The 16,364-nt window shown below is 25.2% G+C and overlaps 1 protein-coding gene across 1 annotated transcript in view; it reads right to left on the bottom strand.

The window, feature by feature from the left end:
- Positions 1 to 16,160, bottom strand: part of LOC107447462 (uncharacterized) — a 147,598-nt gene extending 131,438 nt beyond the window's left edge. The window contains exon 1 of the mRNA XM_087163818.1: positions 15,582 to 16,160. Coding sequence (XP_087019944.1) covers positions 15,582 to 15,675 — 94 coding nt within the window. The 5' untranslated portion in view covers positions 15,676 to 16,160. The remainder of the gene's footprint in view (positions 1 to 15,581) is intronic.
- Positions 16,161 to 16,364: the final 204 nt, after the last annotated feature.

Below are 16,364 nucleotides of genomic sequence, written 5' to 3'. Positions count from 1 at the left end.
AGAAAATGTTTAATGTTTAATCCATCAAGATAACTGTTTTATCAATGAAAGGTTAACGTTATACTGAACTAAATTTTAAAAATGTAAAAATATTTAAATATGCACTATATTTCACTGTCCTTTTTCTAAAGTCCTTAGAATTTTTCATACATATTTTACTTCGAAAACTGTTTAAATTTTTCTTTTACATTTAAGTTTTAAAAGTTTTATGTTTTATGTTAAAGCTAAAATTTTTTAGGATAAGGAGTGTAAGGCATGAGATTTTTCTTGAATGACTTAAGAAGTATAAACTGTACAGAATATGCTAACTTTTCAGATTCTTCAGAAAGTTATGCAGCTTTTACTAGCAAAGTACAGTGTTAAAGAGATTAAAAGGATAAGAAATGCACATTTATAAATGTTTATAAAAATCAATTATCTTTAACTATTTTTTTTCAAGTTAAAAGATCGAGTTTACTCTATATTAAACTACAATGTAGAATATTTAATATTTATAATACTTCTATTAAAATAAATACAATATAAATATAATGCGATTAAAATACTTCATGAAACTATTGTGCCACTGAATTTTAATGCAAATTTTACCCAATATATCTTTTATGAAAAGAAAAATAATCTATTGGTATTGAACGCTTAAGTGACCTCTGTTGAAATATGATTGATTGATTCTTAGTTAGACATGATTTTTAATTTAGATATAATTCAAAGTTATTACTTTTTGAGGCGCAATTATAAAAATAATATTTTGATACTAAATATTTGACTCTTAGCTTTTTAAAGAAACATATATTTGCCTTCAGTGTCTCAAAGTTTGTAATAAATAGAATATGTTATAATAAAATTCTTTGACTAACTCTATCGTTTTAATATAGTTGAGTGTAGTTGTAATTTTAGAATCACAAATATTTTCATTAATAAATTCCTAGTAGGGAATCGAACCTCGATAATAGAAAAAATATGAAAAACTAAAAAAAAAAACTTTTAAAATGCATAATTATTTCATCTATTTCGCAATTTATTGCTTAATATTTCAGCACTTCCATAAAACACTTTGTAAACAGTAGACTCTATATTATTTCGACTTCGCATTGTAATTGTATGTAGTCAATTTTAATTATTCATGAGACAAAATTATACAAACATTTATTTAAACAAACTGAAAATAGACTAATTATGTGCTAATATAGATGCGTGTTTAATGCATATAAATATAGGCCATCATAACGACTTTAATTCTAAAACCTATTAAAATAAAGCTCTTGTGTTGAAATTTCATAAACCGAAAGTCAAAGATTAATAATAAAATATGAATAATTTGAATTTATGCAATTTATACCAGCGATTATAATATAAAGTATTATAATTATACATATTAATATATAATATATTAATATGTAACCTATAATATATTAATATAATATATAATATATTAATATATAATATATTAATATGTAATATATTAATATATAATAATTTTATATAATAAAATTTCTTTTTTAAAGCTAAAAGTTTAAAATAAAGTTACAATTATTTTGAAAAATCCTATCGATTATAAAATTAATCTGTCAGCCTTAAGTTCAAGTTTGCTCATCACATAAACTATTTTGATGGTCCGGTACTTTAATGAATCAAATTCAAAAAGGCCGGTTTGGTGAGTTATTCAAAACTTTTCTCCATTACTCGAAATAGAACTCAGCCTGAGGAGTTAGGACAAGTAAATATAGGTAAGTTCAAAAATGTTTGTTGAGGAATTTATTCAAAAGAGGGCAAAGATCAGAAACTATTCTCAAAACGTAGATTCGTTCGTAAAACGTTATTTTTTTTTCTTAGTACTGCAACATAAGAGTTAAAAAGTTTAAATGGTTTCGAGGTGATGAATGGAATTTGCAAATTTACAGACAAAAAAATATTTAATATTTGTTTTATTTTTTTATTGTGCAAAAAAAGAAATTTAAGTTACTGAAAATTATTTTATGAAATCATTAAATGCATTTTTAAAACGGAAAATTTTTATTTGGTATTTGAGTTCAAATCAAGGTTTAAAGAACCAGCACTTTGAATGCATCATGCGTAAACTATATGTTACCGTATAATCTATTTTTACCGTAAAATATCATAGCATAATTTTTACAGTAATATTAATTTAAATGCAATGATTTGTGTTTTTAGTGTAAACATTACAGCAAAAAATATGGTATATCAAATTTCTTGAACAGTGAAATTTTGCGATAGAAGTGGATTTTGAGTTAAAAAGTACTGGTAACCTGAGTGTAGTACTTTTTACTGCAATTTGATCTGTAATTTTTATAGTGTGATATCAACTAACGAAAATGACTAACGCTATCAAAGTGATCCTAGGAAGATGTGAATCTGTTAGTTGGTAGTTAACAACAACAATCGAAATGTTTGGACTAGTCAGGAAAACACATTCATCCAGTAGAAGATTAATAGTGCTTGAAGGTGATGAATATACAATTGCTAGTTGTATGAGCTTTTTATGTTCGTGTCTGTCCTCTGAAATGCGTGTTTTTTAATTAAAAACTTCTCTGTTCAAAATAAAACAAATATTTAGAATTAAGAATATACGATACGGCCTTATTTGATTGTTTAATTTAATCTTTAATGTTTATGACTCCATTTCACTTTTCGTATTGTAATTCGAGTCATAAATTATTATTTCTGAGTACATTTGTATGATTGGAATCGTATAATTATTCTATTTCTTGCTTTTAGCTAACAAGCCCTAATTATCAGAAAATTTTAACTGGCAATTATGCGTAAAATAAAATGATAAAAATAGGTTTTTAACCTTTAAAATTTTTCTCCTCTATAATTATATGCTAAACTAGAAAAAGCAATTTTAATTACTTTAAGAGGAAAAGGAAAGTCAAACTCCATTTTTTTTAATTAAAGCAATTACTCCAAATAATAATTAATTTATAAAAAAAACATTGGCAATCATGCGTGATAATTAATTCTTTTAAATTGTGTATAAAAATTTAAGAAAAATATTAATACTTTAAACTTTTCTTCCTTGTGAAGAAAATAATTAGCAAAAAAAAATAATTTAATCAATCAGAAAGACAAGAGAACGCGAATAAATTTTTAAGTAGAAAAAAATGTGCTTCGGTTCTTAAACTTTAACGAATTAAAAATTTACTTTTGAAGTGAAATGCACTGTAAAAAAAATCCGGATCAAACTAAGATAAAAATTATTGATTCTCCGCTTGACGGTACTTTTTCCCCTAAAATTCAATTTTACTAACATCTTACGAAACAAAGAAATTTATGTACCGTAATTTTTCCAGTAATATTTAATGTAAAATATGAATATGCCTAATAGCTTTAATAATATTTATATTTAAAAGAAAATGGGAAAAGAATCAATTCAATTTCTCACTGTTACTTTTATAAATAATAGCGATAAAATTATTAAAATTGCTTTTTGATAAAAGTTAACTAAATTAAAAACTATTAACGATTTTTTCTGCAATTAAAAATTGTTTGTGTTACGTGAACAATTTTCAACTTTTTAGAAAAGAGCCTCACTTAATTGCTTAAAAAGTTGCTCATGAATTTAAAGGTATAGCTAATAATATGCCTAAAAATTAAATTTAGTTTAAGTCACTTTAAAATTCTTTTAACGTATCATGAAAATTAACGAAACAAATCATGATTTTTTAAAATTATAAAAAATAAATACATATTAACAGTTTAGCATAAATAAATTATAAGTATATTCCCAACATTTATTCTATAAACTACATTTTTTTTTTTAAATATTAATGGGTAAATACGAATACTTTCTGCTGAAAGAAAGTCTGTGTTATAGAAAAATAGAAAATTGATAGGGAGATATAATTGCCATCGTTAGCTTCTTTACCCCGAGTTTCTGTAAAAGTCTCAGTTTTTTTTTTACAAAAAAATGTCTTTAAACAAATAAATAAAGCACGTAAATAAGAAAAAGTAAAAAATAAAAGGAACTTAAAATTTTTGTAGAACTATAATTATCGCATTTTTTATTTATTAAGAGGAACCTTACAAGTATTGACTAAATTTTATTAATTTTATTTTTATTAGTTAGGTTGGGATTCCTAGAAACAAACAGATATTTTTGATAAATTAAAGAAATTATTATTAAAAATGTATTTCTTTTTTCTGTATTTTTAATTAAATGTTTCAATACAAGATACTATTAGAAATCAATATTAATTAAACCAATATTAAACACGGAGGAAAAAATTCAGGTAAAAGTATCGTAAAGGCATTTCTGGTTAAAAAAAAACATATTTTGTAGTTAATAAAACAAAAATATACGTTATTTACATTATTTTTTGGGTAATTTTTGGTCAATATGTTAACAGTTTACCGGAAATTTTGGTTTCCGAAATTATATTTCTACTTACCACACATTTAGAAAAAAATGCAAAATTGAGAAGTACATTTAATAGAATAAATGGTATTTGGTAATGTATCACTTAAAGGTAATGGTATCACTTTCATAAAAATTACCGAGCTTTTTGGTGTTACCATAGAGCCTAAATACGATATATTTTCCTATTCCGAAAGTTTTGACCTTACATTTTTTTTCTCAGTGGATATTTTAAATGTCATTAGTGGCACGAAGTTAAATATTCGATACTGAGAAGGAAGAAAAATATTATAAATTTAAATAAATTTCAAGTTAATAAGCAATGATAAGCATAAATGATTTTTCCAATAAGAAATGACCCCTATTTTTAAAACTCTGACTTTTCTTGAATTGCTAAGTCGAACATTAAAATAATTTAGTCAAAAACAAACCACTTTTTTAACTCACAAAAACTCAAAAATACTTTATAAATGCCTAATGAATGTAATATTCATTTGTCATTTGCTGATATTAAGTTTGAATATTTTAAAGGTCAAAAACAAGGAGGGTAAATAGCAAAAGATAAATTATATCCATAAAACATTTCTACCGAAAAAATCCATCACTTTCCATTTGTCATTTTCGATTTAATCGTTTCCCTTTAGGGCTGTCATTCAGTTTCACTAAATCTTTCATATTGATCAAAAACTGTTTACTTTCAGACATTATGGTTAATAAATTCAGTCTTTTCTCCAAAATTTTCCAATTGTTCCTTTTGGCGTTTTTCAAGATCAGCTAAAAAGCAAATAACTTAAACAGGCGATCAACAGAGCGTGAATTCAAAATATGTAATCTTTGGCGTCGGTTTCTTTTTCAATGACCTGAAGCGCCAATTTATCGTATTTTTACCCCTTAAAAAGCTAGCTTTTTTTGCAAAAGTTTACTCGCAAGTTAGTGCTTGCACGTGATGAATCTTATAAATTTAGAATTACTTTTTTAACTTCGAGTGGCAGTAAAAAGTAAAAGAAATGTTCCGACCTGAAAACTATCCAGGTGGAGTTCAGATAAAAAAATTATTTTTATGGTTAATGTCGATAACTTTACGTGACATTTTATTTATTTACTGCTCTTGAAATTGTTTTATGCTGTAAAAAGGAATTCCTTTTATTGTGGGTTCTCAAGGGCAATAAACTAAAATGAATATGCATGAGTAAGGAACTGAAACAACTAAAATTCTATACAAGTTTTATAGCGAAACTTTTTCGGAAATACTTTAATCTTATAGGTTATTACATTTTCGTAGTAGATTTTTGAAATATCTATTTTCTAAAAAATAAAACTTTTTCAGTAAAAATAAAATGATTCAAGAAAATAAACTAAACTGAATATACATGAATATGAAACTAAAACAACATAATTTCTGTACAAATTTTATAATGAAGCTTTTTTGGAAATATTCCAATCGTAATAAATTTTTGAATTTTCTACTTCCTGAAAAAAAAAAATTTCGCGAAAAATAAAATGTTTCAAAACAATAAACTAAATTAAATATGCATGAGTAAGAAACTAAAAGAAGAAGAATTCTTTGCAAACTTTCTAGCTGAACTTTCAGCTTTTCGAAATACCTAAATCTTGCATATTATTACAATACCATAATAGATTTCTGAAAAAGAAAACTTTTTTTAGGAAAATTAAAATGCTTTTTATGTGCTTCCTATCTTTTTATTACACTATATTTCACTTTATGAGTTAATTAACAATTTAAAAACTTTTGCAGTATATAAATTTTATGCCGATTTATGTCGTAATGGAAAATATTTTAAGATAATTATTTTACTAATAAAAATAAAATAAAATTATTTTTAAGATATTTTATTTTATTTTACCGGCAGCTTCCGATACTTATAAGATTCATGTTTTAGTCAAAATATAAATTCCTAGCCTTGTAGTTTTTAACCTAACCAATAAGACAAGGGAACTCCCAGGTAATGTTAATAACTAACCCTCATGGAACACTTTATGAGTGAAACTAACCCGCTTTTCCTTAACATGGAATACGAGTAAAATACGAATTCTCTAGTTTCAGCAGGGGTTTGAACCTGGGTGGCCTTAGTTTACGGTGATGGCTTCATCATTTAAAATAACTCGAACGATATGGTGTATTTTTCATATAATAGTTAGAGAGTAAAAAATTGGCATATTTGGCAAAATTGATTCCAAACTTTTTTCCTTGTTTCAATTTTAAAAAATTTTCAGGTTTCATGAAAATAGTTAATACTGTTATTATAATAATAAATACTGTTATTTTATTATTTTTTGTTATTATTAAAATCTTATCGTAATAATCATTAACTTTAAGTTATTAAATTCAAATCAAAGATATTAATATATTTGGTTGCAAAAAATTTATCTTTCATTTCACTGCGAATTATTCAATATAAATAATATTTTGCTGCTGATTAAATCTAGGTAGTTAATCTAGGTAGGAAAGATATAATTTTCATTTCCTAATAATATTTTTAATATAAATATCATTTTTATTGAATCACATGACTTTTACAACATATGAATAAATTAATATAAAAGGATATATGTACTTATGCGTCATCCTTAATACCTTTTACGTCTTTAAATTAAAATTTAAAAGGTTTCATGCTTTTAAAAAAAATCCAAGTAACATGGTTATGAGTTTTTTCTGTTCATTTTTTTGGAATTCATACAAGTTTAAAGAATATTTCATTATTGTGTTTGTCAGTGCTCAATTAAATTGTTTAAAATGTTACTGATCACTTTTGTTTGACAGCTTTGTGTTTGTTTATATCAATGTCAGCAAAGTTGTAATCTTATGTCTAAATATAAATAATTATGCACTTCATAATATTTCATAATACATGCGTAAATATATCATTACTTAATAAATATTTTATTTTGTAGAAATTTCTGATTGGTGTCTTACAAATTTTACTGGCAAATAAAACAGTAAGTATATTATTTAGTTTTAATTCGATTTTTAAGTATCTAAAACAAATAAATTTCTGCAAAACCAAAGACTTTCAGCAAAATTAAAGTTTGCACAGTTTCTCATTAATTCAAATGACAAATTAAATAATTATTGGATCTTTTTATTTCAATTTTAATTTCAAATTATTATTATTACTTAACAATGAATTTAGCTTCATATAATTTAACTTGCATTAAGGGTTGTAATTTATTTTATTTCTTGTGTTACTAAGCACTTTTGTTTGATAGGGTGGTCTTTGTCAATGTCAATGTCAGTAAAGATGTAATTTGACTTCTAAATACAGAATAATTACACACTTTATAATATATACATAAACATATCATTCTTTTATTAATAAACATTTTATAGGAATTTCTTAATAGTATCTTTCACATTTTAAAGGCTAATAAAATAGTAAGTAGATAATAGAATTTTAATTTTATTAAGTATCTAAATCAAATAGATTTCTGTAAAATCAAATGCTTTTAATAAAATTACAGTAAAATATGCACGGTTTTTCACGAATTTCAATGATCTATCAAATAATTATTTGATCTTTTCATTTCAATTATAATTTTAAACTATTATTATTGCAAAGCACTAACGAAATTATTTAGCTTCATATAATTTGACTTGCATTAAGGAAGTCATTAATTATTTCTCCTGAATTTCAAAGACAGATCAAATAGAGAGTGGGTGGTGAAAGTGGGTTCAATTTTAAAACATAACTAGCATAAACACTATGAATTTTTTTAACATTTAATTATTTTACGCGATTAAAAGAAACTTTTCTGACTTTTCACTTGGTTTATGTTATTTTATTTTAGTTGAAAATATAGTTTGCCTTTAAAGTTGAAGGAAACTCAAGACGTCTAAAACTTTCACTTGAATTAAGTGCAATAAATTATTTGTTTAGAGAATTTCAAAGATGAGTCAGTCAGCAAGAAATTGATGTTATTTTCATTTCAATTTTGAAACAATGCTAACTCAAAAAACAATTCTTTTTCATGACATTTAATTATTTCACGAGAGTAAAAGAAAACTTATGAAAGGTTAGTGTAGTTATTGAATTATGAAAGTTCATATGGTCATTAAATTATGAAAGTTCACATATTGTTTATAAAATATAAAAGTTTATCAAATTATTAAACAATAAAAGCTTATAAATTTGTTAAATTATGCTATTTTTTTTCAATTTTATAATATATTTAGCATTAAATGCTTATTAAATTGCAAAATTTTATTCTTCTTAAACGTCTAAGATATTTACTTAAGTAAAAGGAATTTATTAATTTTTCGCTTTTACTTCAAACGCAAATTAAATAGCAACATTTTGATGTGATTTTACTTCCAATTTTAAAATATTTGTAACATTTAAAAAAAGTTAATTTCTTGACATTTGACTGTTTTACTCAAGTAAAAGAAAGTTCTTTAATATTTCAAAAACAAATCAAACAATAGTTTTTTTTTCAATTATTAAATGTTACTAGCATTAAAAGCTTGCAAATTTTTAGAGTCTTTTAAGACTTTTGCTCAAACAAAAGGAAGTAGTTAATTTTTTTTCCTGTAAATGTCTAAGACGAACCCAATAGCGAGAAACTGATGTTATTTTCTTCCCATTTTAAAACATTACGAGTACTTAATGATAATGGATTTTCTTCACATCTAAGTATTTTATTCGAGTTAAAGTAAACTTTTTGTTGTCTTTTAGTGAATTTCGAAGTCAAATCAAATAGTAATGAGTGGATGATGTTACTTCCCTTCCATTACATAAGTAATATTTAATTACACTCATTTTCTCTCCTCTTCTTTGAAAGCATGTTTGAGGAAGAAGAAAATATGTAAGCTAGTGGGTAAAATATGAAAGAAAAGAGAAAAGCTTTAGGGAGCCTTTTGACCTACTAATGAAACCCAAAAACCTTTTCTAGCTAGAAGCTAAAAGAAACCGGTGCTGTCGACTTTTATGTGAGACAACAAGTTTCGCAGAAACGGAAAAGAAAAAAAAAACATTAACTTGATTGATTCAACTTTCCGCAACTACAAATATGTTGGAACAAGGCGACATGTTATTTTAATTTAGCTTAATGTCATAATTAATGCTAAACTATAGCCTAAAAAGATGTTCCTGCACATAAACCTCATTTATCCTCTTCAGATGGTAGAAGGAGGTAAATCCTTATATAAAAAAACTAATTTAAATTCCATTTGTTTCGAATTTAAATCGACAACTTATTTGATGTGCAAATTGTTAGAATTACCATTCTGAAATTATGGTAAAATAACAAGCTGCAGTCTATCCATCCAATTAATCTCAAAGTTTACTGTAAAGAGCATTTTCACCCTTATGATTCTGAAACCGTTTACAACTAGTATGGTTATAAAATCATTTATTCAAAATTATTCTGTTGCTAAACCATTCACTACTGGTATGGTTTCAAAACCGTACAAAAAATGAACTGGACATTGGAGCTAGGCTTTTCTTTAGGTAGCGGGCATTGGAGAGTGCAATACCATAAAAAAAATCGGGGAATGCAGGATACTAGAAACTCTTCATGTGTTGTAGGGAATAAAGGAAATATCGTGGTGTCAAAGCTGGGACTCGAACTTCGGTTCTGTTGGTCATGAGACTAACAGATTAGCCCTCTCGGCTATAATATGTACCCAACTGCAAGGAACTAAGTAGCTTCTTTAAGTGGGCTTAGTTTGTGCGATCGATAAAATTCTGATTGTTTCACCGTATTAGGAGAAAACAGTTAAAAAACAATTTTTCTCACAATTAACAGTTTAATTACCATTTTATTTATGGTTATTTGGCTTTTTCGGTTGAATATGGTGAAATAACAATTAAATAAACCGTTATTTAACCATTCGTTTCAAAACATTTCTAGCAGTTTATGTAAATGCATGAACTGGAAAGGATTATGTTTGAATATTACGCAATCCCTTACTTAAATATTTCATGTACGGAATATAATATTTAATGCATGGATAAAATCATTTAATATAGAGAGCATCATAGTTTTTAATGTATATAATATTCAATATACAACGTAATGTACTATAATAATCTATATTATATCTCATAGAACAATGATTATTATGGATAATATAATAATAGATTATATTATAAATTTTAACTATTCAACCTATGTATTTTACTAATCTCAATATGTTTTGTAAGTTAGAAAATCAGTTTTAGTTGTTATATTATTAGTGGTATTTGTTTAATTATAAGTTTTGTCATTATTTAGCTTTGCACGTTTCAATTTTAAAATTAAAAATTTAATAATTAAAATTTAATTTCTTAAATTTTAATTATAAACTTTTTTAATTTTATAATTAAATTTAAAAATTTAATTATAAGAGGAAAAATTTAGATATAATTACAGATTAAACTGAATAAAAAAAGATGTTGGAGACATCGTTTTAATCATTATTATTTGTGAAGACCTCCCTATTAAATTTTTAAATTTAAATTTTGAGAAACTATTAATCTTTAAGTATACCCTATGACAGATAATGTCCTAATTACTATTCTCAAACACTTAAGAGCTTTGACAACTTAAAATTTAAAAAAAAAAATTAAAACATGTCACCAGTTTCTTATAATTCTTATTCTTGTATTTAAAAATCAACAAATATGATTTATATATGCTTATGCATAAAATGTATATTACAAGAACGCTCTTTAATTCGTAAACTCTGAAAACATTATTTTCTCTAATACATTATTTTCTCTAATTTTCCATTATTTCCATAATACTACTCTATATACTATACTGGGTTCACCTGAGGAAGCCACTTAGTTCCTTGCAGATGGGTACATATTGTAGTCCAGAGGACAAATCTGTGAATTTCCTAACCGACAAAACGGAAGTTCTAGTCTGAGCAATAATACCACAATATTTCCTCCATTTCCTTCAACGCATGAAGCGTTATCACTCCCCAATTTGTGACCCTGGACTTTTAGAAAACGATACTCTCAATCATGCATAGAGGACAACACAATAATGCTGCTGTATTCATTTTTTTAACCGTACTAGTTATAGATGGTTTAAAAACCGTAAGGATAAAAAATGTTCTTTACCGAAAACTTTTGAGTTAATTGGATAGACAGACTGTATTGGATAGACAGACTGTTGATTATTTTACCACAATTTTAGAATAGAAATTCTAACAGTGTATAAATGCGAAAACGTGCTTTATTTTTAATAAAATCACCATCTGTTAATTTAATTGTATCTTAATGAAAGAAAAATTCTATTTTAAGCTAAAAGATTAATTTTCCAGAAAAATTTATACTTCTTAAACATATTTGTAATAATTTTCGCTATCCAAATCGTTTTTTCCTTTCTATTTTTGCTTAAAACATATATTCATATCCAAAAATTGTTTCAAAATTACATATAACAAGTCTCATATTTAACGTAATATAATCTCAAAATTTTTTTATATTATTTTGTGAAACGTAGCTGACTTTAAAAAATAGCGAAAAAGCTACTAATTCCTTTTTTTTTTCGTGTTTCTTAATTTCTTTTGGGCAATTTCGTATTTTAATGAAACTCGTTGTGTTCACTAATACCTTCGGATGGAAAAAAAATTGCTCCAGGAGATCTTAAAATGATAGTTATTGTGAAAAGAGATCATTATACGAATCTTTTTAACAATGAAACGAACATTTCCGTTCGCCAATTCCTCACGCTTCGTTACAAATCACGTAGAAAAAAATTTATTTTTTCATTTTTCCTTGTAGTAATCTAATCGTTTGTAAAGCATAAATCTATAATCTAACATATTTTACTTTTTTGAAATTTAACTTTTTTTTCCTACTTTCTCACTTGAGCTGAAAATATCTGTAAGTTTAAATGAACCATTTTCGCTTACGATTCCTTTTTATAGAAAGTTATTTTTACAAATCTAAAATCTTAATAGAATTTTATAACTTTAATATTTCGATAAAATTTTACAACTCTAACATTTGAGTACATTTCAAAGAAAATTATTTTTGTTTCACAAATTCATAATTTTTTAATGCGAATTTTGATTTTTGACCAGTAATAACAATAACGTTTCAGAAGGAAAATTTCCAAACTCTTGAAGTTTAAAATCAACCCTTAGTAATCATTTTTTTAAAAGTTTGTGAATAAAGAAGATGCAATTATATTTAAAGTAATTGCAATACTTTCGTTCGTTATTAAATCGTCCTGTTTTTAAATATTTATTATGAGTTTCAAAATAAATTTGATGGACATGCTTTGTTGTATTTTTAATAAGCGGCTAAAACCTAATGTTTTTAAAGTGTTTTTATAAAAAATATTAGTAAAGAAATAAATAAAAAATATATTAATTTGTTTTTGCGAAATTTCATTTTCACTTTCTTAACCATTAGTAAAATTTTGTGTCAAGCTGCCTATCAATGAAAAAAAAGCATTAAAAATATAAATAATGCACAATTTTGAATTTTATGTTTTTTTAAACCAAATAAAAATTTTAAATTATAACAAAATAGCTTGGATATAACTTTTGAGAAAATAATAGTTATTACTTTCCGTAAAATATAAATAATCTTTTAATGAAGTAAAGTGTTACTCTAATGAAGAAAATATATGTTGCCCGCTAAATTTTAGAACTCTTTTTAGTTCAAATTCTTCTGCAATAAAAATATATTTATAAATTTATACAGCAGAATTTCATTTTTTCTAAAAAAAAAACTTATTCACACTAATGTAAACATTTAAAAACCAATAATGTTTTAGAGAAATTAATGAAATAACTTATTTATTTTAAACATTTTTGTTTCCTAAGAAATGCGACTAAATTGAGATCAATAATTCGAGTTTTTTAAGTTATTCTAAATATCAGGACACAAAACAAACATAATCAGTTTAAGAAAATAGTTTACTTTATTTATTATAAATAATTTGTCTGAGTAAACTACGTACCTTATATTTATATTTTGAACTTAAGAAATTTCAGAACATTACTTATTTTTTAATACTAATATTATGTTCTACAACTCATTTAGAGAAAAAAAGCGCCTTTTATTTGTTTTTTGAGGGTGAAAGTTTATCTTTGACAGTGCTACTACACCCGATTTACTTAAGAATCGGGTAAAATATTTCACTAATTTATCGGTAGGGCTGACTATTGGTATAGTTTTTATATTTACAAAAATAGGGCACTTAATCATTTATTTGACTAGCATGTTTTTGATTATTCACATACTCTCTACTAAGTAAAATGCTTTTAGCCTTAATCTATTTAAATATAAATAAAATTTGTATTAGATTTAATGCTAATATTAATCCACGGACCGGTGAATGATACGGACACGGTAGATAAAAATTGAATAAAGCCAGCAAATATCTAAAAAGAAAATTTTAAAAAAAAATTAAATAAAATTTTTAAAAAAATTATTAAAATTAAAAATAAAAGAAAATTATTTAAAAGAAGTTAAGAATAGAAAAATGACAAAAAAATATATATATAATCTCCTCATCAGCTCACCCGATTTCATCCGCAAAAGTGGTGCTTTCTTTTGCTGGATTAATATAATCAAAGTAAAATATATCAATCCAATAAAGTGAGGTGCAGCAAAAAAAAGAAAGTATCTGATTCATAAAATTTTTTTAACCAAAATATAACGTAGATGAGAATTTAAGTACTTCATAATTATTATTAATTATCACAATGAGCAAAGCTAATACACTTTTCTCAATAATTAAAAATGATTAATTGCATAAGGCTTAATATAAACTGTTGCCCTTAATCGTAGCAAAGCATAGTATAGTGCAAATTTGATGCAGCTTTAAAATGTGTTAAATTAAATCATATTATCGTGCAAATTAGTCCTTGTTTAACTTGTGTACATTGTAAAAATTTCCGGATCAAATTACTGTTAAAAGTTTCCGCATTATGGAGGGGGGGGGGAAATACTTTTTATCAGAAATCCCTTTTTATCGGACTAGGTAAACGGAACAAAAAATCTGACATACCATGGTTTTTTGAATAATAATAATATTACAGTAAAATGGATTTTACAGATGATGCACCATGAGTGGCGGTACTTTATATCGTAATTTGTTTTTTTAATTTTTTACAGTGCGTACAATAAAACGAAAATACTGTTATATTTATACCTTATTAAAGTGACAGCACATTTACGTGATCCTATGGTTCAAAATACTGATATAATGGTACGACTTTTATAAGCGTATATAACTTTTTTCTACCTTTTTTTGGTTTATGCCATTCTCTTTTTATTTAAATTATCATTATATAACTACTATAACAATTGTATATCATATTTTTTCAAAAAAAAATAATTTTCCTTTAATACTCAACTTTATTTCGTTATTAAAGGAATATTATCTTTTCTAATAAAAAAACCTTCATTTTTAGCTTAAAAAAAGGATATTCAAATAAGATATGGAAAAATTAAAACTAAACTAATTAAGTTTTTATATCAAAAAGCCATGTTTTTCATGCCAAAGGAAAAATTTGGGATTCTAAGATTATTCTTGTTCTAGAACGTTAAGCTTGCAGAATTTTTTTTCGCATTATCAATGGAAACTTTAATGCAATTAGCTTTGATATTTTAAGCTTTTAATGCACTTTTCCGGAATTAAGTATGCAAATGTATTTTTTATAATTAACACTCTGATATGAAGCTAATTAAATTAAAGTTTTACTTATTTAAAATTTTCAAAATAGTTTCATAAAAAAATTATTTTTTGTACAAAAAGATTAATTCTTCCGAATCATCGTATTTAAAAAGTTGAAATTAATTTTCATAAATAAAATTTTGTTTTGCCTTAAGAAAAATTTTTAACAAAAAATAAATTAAGTCTCATAAGTTTAAATAATTGAACAATTAAATCAAATTGCCTGAAAGAAATATTTATTGCAAAATAAAGATAAATTCGTGCACAAGTTCCATGCAATAAAAATTTATAAAAGCAAATTTAAAAAACTAACCGTTTTAAGTAAACTATTTGTATCTTACGTATTCTTTATTTTAAATAATATATTGTTCTTATTTACCTTACTTGTTTTGGGGCTTTTTTGTTTAAAACGAAAACGATACATTTTATGATTTATTCATAATTTCGAAAGAAATTTTGGCTTTCATGCATAATTTTTATGCATTATAGTACAAAATAATATTTCTGGAGAAATATTAACAAGGCATGAATGAATCATTGATAAGAATAAATTTCTTCTTACCTGCTTGCACACATAGTAATCCTATAACTAGTCCACACACAATATAAATATTATATTCTTTAAATAATATACGTTTTAGCAATGTGTAGTCCATGCTTTGGCCGGAATTCTACGCAAACTCCACAATATTGCTATAAGAACACCACATATCTAAATAAAAAATATCGTCTGCAGCACTGAATGTGCAACTCAACTCATCCACTGTTCCAAAACTAATTTGGAATGATTTTTAGGATTCAAATTAGTTACACGCTTTTCATCATAATTATCCTCTCACGCAGATAAGAAGCGAGCACCGGCGAATTTTCTTAGTCGATGGCACAATTTAAGAAGACCCTTTCTTGCAAATCCCCAAGTGCTTGTTGACAGCACGATAGCGGACAGACTTCTGAAGTCCAGGGCTGTCTATACAGGTTGAGTGACTTTTCAGTCACGTGGAGTTAAAGAAGAACAAAATTTACTTCCAGAAGTTGGAATACTAAAAGTTAACCAACTGGTTCGATGTACTTTAAGAACGGGTTCGGTTAATTCCCGGGGATGAAAACTGATGTAACTTGTGGATATCGGTTTCGGAAACCCGCAGTTTCGGTTACGTTTCAGTAGCACCTTGAATGGCGATAGTTATTTACTTTTTAGAGTTCCTTTCAAACAATGATTCGCCTCAACGATTTGTTTACGAACTTTCTTATTTCCATTCGCGCCTCTTTTTGAACTATCGTTTTATGTTAGCAATTCATAATTTTTTGCGTGTTTGCTACATGTTTCGGTTTGAAAGTATTCTGG

This window comes from Parasteatoda tepidariorum, chromosome 1, assembly GCF_982258835.1.
Source record: "Parasteatoda tepidariorum strain Cologne lab strain chromosome 1, Ptep-v5.0, whole genome shotgun sequence".
Classification (NCBI taxonomy): domain Eukaryota; kingdom Metazoa; phylum Arthropoda; class Arachnida; order Araneae; family Theridiidae; genus Parasteatoda; species Parasteatoda tepidariorum.
This window is presented reverse-complemented; position numbering and strand designations above follow the sequence as displayed.